The sequence below is a fragment of the Penaeus monodon genome, chromosome 11 (genome assembly GCF_015228065.2).
Source record: "Penaeus monodon isolate SGIC_2016 chromosome 11, NSTDA_Pmon_1, whole genome shotgun sequence".
Taxonomy (NCBI): domain Eukaryota; kingdom Metazoa; phylum Arthropoda; class Malacostraca; order Decapoda; family Penaeidae; genus Penaeus; species Penaeus monodon.
In genome coordinates this window covers 44,905,951-44,912,643 of record NC_051396.1, presented here as the reverse complement: position 1 = coordinate 44,912,643, position 6,693 = coordinate 44,905,951, and the positions used below count along the sequence as shown (strand labels likewise).

At 38.0% G+C, this 6,693-nt stretch overlaps 1 protein-coding gene across 1 annotated transcript; it reads left to right on the top strand.

Annotated features, from left to right (window-relative positions):
• Nucleotides 1-2,087: 2,087 nt before the first annotated feature.
• LOC119578387 lies at nucleotides 2,088-5,217 on the top strand. The gene is made up of 4 exons (XM_037925977.1): nucleotides 2,088-2,247; nucleotides 2,365-2,568; nucleotides 2,741-2,827; nucleotides 4,633-5,217. Exons 1-4 carry the CDS (start codon nucleotides 2,148-2,150, stop codon nucleotides 4,854-4,856), a joined length of 615 nt encoding a protein of 204 aa, XP_037781905.1. The 5' UTR covers nucleotides 2,088-2,147; the 3' UTR covers nucleotides 4,857-5,217.
• The last annotated feature ends 1,476 nt before the right edge of the window (nucleotides 5,218-6,693 follow it).

Sequence of the window (6,693 nt, the reverse complement as noted above, 5' to 3'; positions counted from 1 at the left end):
GGTTTTGGACCGTAGGGGATGTTGGAATAAGGGAAATATATAACCAAATGAAAAACGGGACCAGAAGCACTGTGAAAAAAAAAATCCCTTTTTTGCCACCGGTGGCGCTTAGTACCATTCTGCCGCGGCGGACCTCACAAAAAATACGTTACAATAATATATCACAAAATGTTAAGTGTCTTATTAATCTATCTATATTTAAGTGTGTGTGAAGAAATATTTATATAAAGACATAAATGTGTGCTATGTACGTATATAAAATAAAAATATATTAATATATATTATATAATAATATAATTCCAACCCCACTCGTATGTATATTATGGTAATTATTATTTACTAATATATACAGTACACACATACACACACTAAGTATGTATAATTAGTCATGAAATAATTGTCACTAGTATCATCTATAATTACTAATCATCAACTCTTCTACATATCAGTAGTAAAATTGTTAGAGATGATTAAAAAGAGATGTGTGTCTATATATCTATTCATGGATATATATAACTTATATATATACACACATTTACAATATATATAATTGTAAAATATATATATATATATATATAATATATATATATACATAATTTATATATTAATAATTTTTTATATGGTGTTGTTTGGGAAAAATGTGTGTGTCACCACACACACACACCACCCCAACACACCCCACACCACACACACCCCAAACACACACACACACACACACAACATATAATAATAAAATATATATTATATAAATATATATTATTTTATATATATATATATAAACATAGCATATACAAATGCATAGAAAAACATATAACAGTAATCACTTCCCTTGAACATTGTATGAAAGTATTTTAAAGAAATACACACAACACAACACAAAACCCACACACACACAAACCCACAATATAATATATATATATATTTATAATTTTAAAATTTTATATATATAATTTATTTAAATAAAATTACACATACTATGTTTTTTTAAAATATAAAATTTTATATATTATAAATATATATATTATAATATTTTTATTATTATATATATATATAATGTTATAAAATATTATTATATTATATATATATCTATTTATTTTATAAAAATATTTAATAAAATTAATATTTATATATATATATAATATATATATATATATATATATTTAATAATATATATATCTGTGGTGTGTGTGTGGTGTGTGTGTGTGTGTTGTGTTTTTTATGTGTGTGTGTGCGCGTCCATATAAATGCAAAGACAACAGTTTCTTGGAAAAACGATCGGCCCATCGGCAAGGGAAGCTTGAAGAGGTCTGACCCTCCTTTGGCTTTATCCCTTCGAAAAGGAATTTTTGTTTGACCGAACCCCACGTCTGAATTTGGACGGTTTATTTTTTTGTGAAATAAAAAAGGAATAGATATAGTAGAAGTATCATTGGAAAGTGATTTCCGTATTGGGATTTCATCCGACCCGAACCCCGAATTTAAAATCCAATCATTCAAGTAAAATTTTCCCCTTCGTTAAACTTAAAAAGAAATTTTATTGGGGTTTTCAACTTACATTATTGATGATCATCAATAATTGTAACATTGTAAATAACCAATATCCTAATATACAAATGAGTAGACTGTTCCATTCAACGTCACTGTATTACATAGCAAGTTTAGCACTTAAAACCGTCTATTTCCTTTAGAAAGTGGAGACGGGCGGAGGCTGCTGCGGCGGGCAGCACGAGGACGCCCAGCACGAGGACAAGGACGAGGACGAGTGCTCCGCCGGCCCACGAGGACTACGCCTTTGGGTTTCTCCTGCTGGGACTCAGGAGGGTGCGAGGGCGCCCGCCCTGCAAGGGTTATCTTCGGCCATCAAGGCCCGTTAATCTTAGTGATGATTCCACCCTGCGGTGAGGTGTGGTTTGTCATGTTTGCTGCCCAATTTTTGCGGGGTATAACAAACGAAATATTTTAGAGCACCCCGAAAACCTAAAAAAAAGAACCAGTCGTAACCAATGGAAAAATCCCCAGCCGACTCCACACTGGGGGGGACGGGCCCGATGCAAAGGATACAGGGTTTGGGGAGTTCTCCCACGGCTTGGGGCTGCCCCTCGGGGTCGCCCTTCTGGGACTTGGAGTACCACCGGCCCTCCGGCGGAATGGATGCCAGCTGCGTGGCACTCCAAGGCAGTCGAGATTACTACTGGCGTGACTTCCCCTGCGACTATCTCAAGCCCGGCCTGTGTGTGTGCGGGGAAGGTCGGTTGAAGCTATCATGTTGCAAAACAGTTAAGGAAAATCCCTTGAGATTTTGAAAGTTAGATATATGAACCCATTCTCTCTCTCAGCACACTAACAGGGGTTTGTGTGTTCCAGTGCCCGAGCCTCACATACCGCCAGAGGTCGTCTGCCCAGAGAATACAACTCGTATTTTCGATCGGTGTGTGCTTATTCTTCCGTACCTCGTGGACACCTTCCAGGAAGCGCGGGAGGGCTGCGCTGCCGAAGGAGGCGATCTGCTCAGACTCAACAACCCGGGAATCATGAGGGAGTTCTACTTCTTTGTCGAAGCTGATGCAGGTTTGTGATTGCGTGAATTCTCCTCGCTTGGAATGGCGTCGACTCAGGCCGGTGGCCTTGCAGTGCAAATGCACACTCACATGTGCTCCATAATCTCCAGGCACTAACTATTGTCACCGTTTAATTGTAGGGATTATGAGAATAATAATGACCTTTTACCCGTACCTTTCAGGAAACTGGAGCGAAATTATCTTCGTTGATGGCCAGCTGAACGAAGCTGGAAAATTCCTCTTTGGTGACAATTCTGAAGTGCCGATGGGTAAGGATTATGTGCTAAGCAAAGACTGTATATACATACACAGTGGCTGTAGACACTGTGCAATATATCTATATCAGTGCATTACTGCTTTAGTCCTTTTAAGGCACCTCAATACATCTGACTTAGGATTTGAATTTCGATTCGGTTCTACCGAGTGCCTACGAGGAATGTACGTAAAATTTCACTATCATTGCCCTAGGAGGAGTAGATGAGTAATGTCTTTGGAGCTAGTAAGATCCTAGTTGCACTTTCCTTATACTGAGTCATGTGGTACACTTAGTATATAGTCCTACTCGTTTTGGGTCATACCTGGAGTGGCAGAGATTCAAGTCCTGGGTCCTTTGGCCGGATACTCAAAAAAAAAAAAAAAAAAAAATGCAATGTCGCATCTCACATCGGAACTGTAAGGCCTCCGAAACGATTAGCCATGTTATGATGTCACACATTGCAGAATACCTTGTACGTTACAACTGGTGTAGGGCTTTCGTACGGGATTGAAACTGGATATAGAACAGTTTATTAACATGCCTTTTCCATATTTAATACCGGGGAATTTTATTTGACTAGTACTTTCTTTGTTTTCCAAGCTTTATCGTTGTCTTGAATCAAATATAAGTTGAATGTAAATTGAGATGACAGACGACAAACAGCAATGTTTTAGTGGCTGCTTATCTTCATGATCGAGCATTGCAGCGTGAAAGACACTGTTATAGGGAACCCTTAGTTTCTCTCAATGAAACACCATGTTAAAAGCACAGGAAATACTTTTGGGATACGTAATACTTAAATTTGTAAGAGTTTGCTATCTTTTCTATGCTGGGGAACCATAAGTAATAATATATATTAGAATTTTAGTTTTTGCCGAAAGATGATTGTTAATTCGTATTAATATTTCCTCTTGTGTATAGCGCATGTACTATGGAGTTATTCAGAACATTCATCATAGTTTATTTATTTTACAATACTTGATTGAATCTTTGGAAATATCACTTGAGGAGACCGTAACCGACCGTCTAGCAGGCTGATTGCTGATTGGTCAGTCGACTGGCTGTCTATCGAACTAACTTGCAATATAAACATCGCAGATACAATGTGCTAACTACATTGTAAATCTTTTTTGAGTATGGATTTTGAGCATTACAATGTAGTAATAAGATCGGAAGGTACGATGTAGAAAGGCGGTTAGACCGTCCTCGACCATGTAACGGATGGGTTGTTTTGAGTATCCGGGCCCTGGTCAGCAGGGTTGTCACGCATACACACGCGTGCGCACACACACACACACACACACACACACACACACACACACACACACACACACACACCCACACGCACACCACACACACACACACACACACCACCACACCACACCCACCCCACCACCGCACGCACACAACACACCCACCACACCACACACACACACACACACCACACACACACACACACACCACACCACACCACAACCAATATAACATATATCATATAATTTCATTAATGTTAATATTAATGTATTTATCATTATTATCTAGTGTTACTATTACTACCTTTATAAATGTCTTTTTTCATGGATTTTATTTTATAAAGGTTAAATTAAAACATACACTAAAACTGTATATCTTAACTTATCATTATTATACATAAATTAGCATCATTAATTTTGTTTTGTTATTAACATGATCATTTCAATTCACGTTTTTCCACTCATTTTTAAATCATAACTGTTACATAATTACATAAAATTTGCTAACCCCGACCTAAGCACGTAGCCGACCGATACCGAGGAACCCAGTGTCTCTCGCCACCAGGTTCCCCCTATTGGCAGGTCGGGCACCCTACCGGGGAGGCCGGCCATCTACACTATTCTACTTCAGTCTACTTAGTGAACGATGTGCCATGTGGTGGTCCTCCTCCTCCTCCTCCTCCTGCTCCTGCAACGACCACAACTACACCTGCTCCGGTGGTTTCTGGGCCCCACGATCACAGGCCGACGGGACCTTTCCACGTGGCTTGCGAGATGCCCCCTCTCTGAGCGCCGTCCAGACAAGGGGGAGGGGTGAGAGGGCGACCCCCACCCCTATCGTAATCACCTTGTTCCCTGTCGTTCTCTCAACGGAACCAGAAGTGTTCGGTCTTTTCATTTTATTGGATTTATTTAGTTTTGCTTAGATGCATTGTTCACATCCTTGAGTCATTTCTGTATTTCGAATCATGTTGATTTTCAGGCAAAAGTCAATAGAGATCACATGTCTGACTAATCTGGAACTTTTCCTGTTATCCAAGCGCACAGTGTTGAAGTTCGATAGCATAGAAAAAAATAACCGATGCTATTCCAATTTTTCAGAATTAATAAAGTTACAATTACAAAAAGCAAATGATAATGAATATTTGAATGGAGATTTTTTATCTACCTTTTTCTCTTCTCGTGTTTCTTCCTTGTCGTTACTTTGACGAAAATGCACACGCAACCCTTGTACTGAGAGACATCTCTATTCACAATTTTGTAACAATAAGAGAATAAATTATACAGCATTTTGCCAACAATCGTCTCACCAGTAGTGATAATATGGCTGAAAATAATACCGATTCTGAAACAGTAACAAAAACTTAAATCGTTTATTCTAATAGCTTTTCTGGAGAGAATTATTTATAACAGACTGGGGACTTCAACACTAAGATAGTAATACGACATACTTACATAAATAAACCTATTTCGGTAATTAAACACCAAGGAAAATATATTTATGTATACTTAAATGGTACTACAACACAAGAAAGAAACAGCAATGCAAAAACAGTTCGTGAGTAGATAGAACTCAGGGAAAATTATGATCTTACCCAGGCCTTATCTGCAGAGGCACAGACTTGCAAATATTTCAAGTTTCGTGGCCGGAAAATGTACCACTCGAGCAAAACCAGCTGTCTCACACCTGGGCATGTGACACTACGCTTTCTATACGTGTAGAAAAATGATAAGATTATGGTAAATCAGTACTGAATGGCTAGATTTAGGCATCATAATTTAACTGTCCTAAAAACAAGTTTCACTACATAATAGATAATAAAGACAATAAAAATGACAATAACAATGACAGACATAATGATAATGAGGATAATGATAATGACGATAATAATAGTACATTTATATTGGGTTTGTTCATTAATTACACCGACTGTAATAATCCTTATACTTATTATATCTATAACTATAGTTATAATTATATTACTAATAGAAATAATAATAATTCTTATTAGCATTATCGTCATCATTATCATTTTTGCGGAAGACTAAAGAAATGGTATTACTTTAGCCATTATGTAGCTTTATTCGAATTTGTATATAAATTCGAACGCATTAATCTGCTTTCAACTCTGCACTTCACCAGTGTTTAATTGTCTGTTTGCCATTTGATAAACTTCGAAATAGCATTCCATCCCTGTATCTTCTAGTGTCTTGGCATCAAATACTCTAGACGGATCATGATGGTGCGCTCTCCCTCCATCTTCTGTCTCTTGCACTCTCGCCCAGCTGCTTTCCCTCTCTGATGTCCAATTTCTTCGTCGTCCAGTGTAATATCTTCGATCTTTGTCTTCCTCTTGCCCTTTCTCCTACTAATTCGGCTTCGATTTCTTCCCTTCTGTCCCTCCTCCTCTTCTTAACTTCAAAATTCATTCGTCATTTCTACTCATGATATCCTCCTCATTCTTCCCCAAAACCACATTTCTGCCTCAAGCCTCTTCTCCATGTTTCTGCTTATCGTCCATGACTCGCATCCATACAATAGCACTGAACCCCCATGTTCTAAATACACTTTAAACTATCACCGACTTTCAATCCAAACTGTCTTCTGCCACCATGCCTCGTCTCC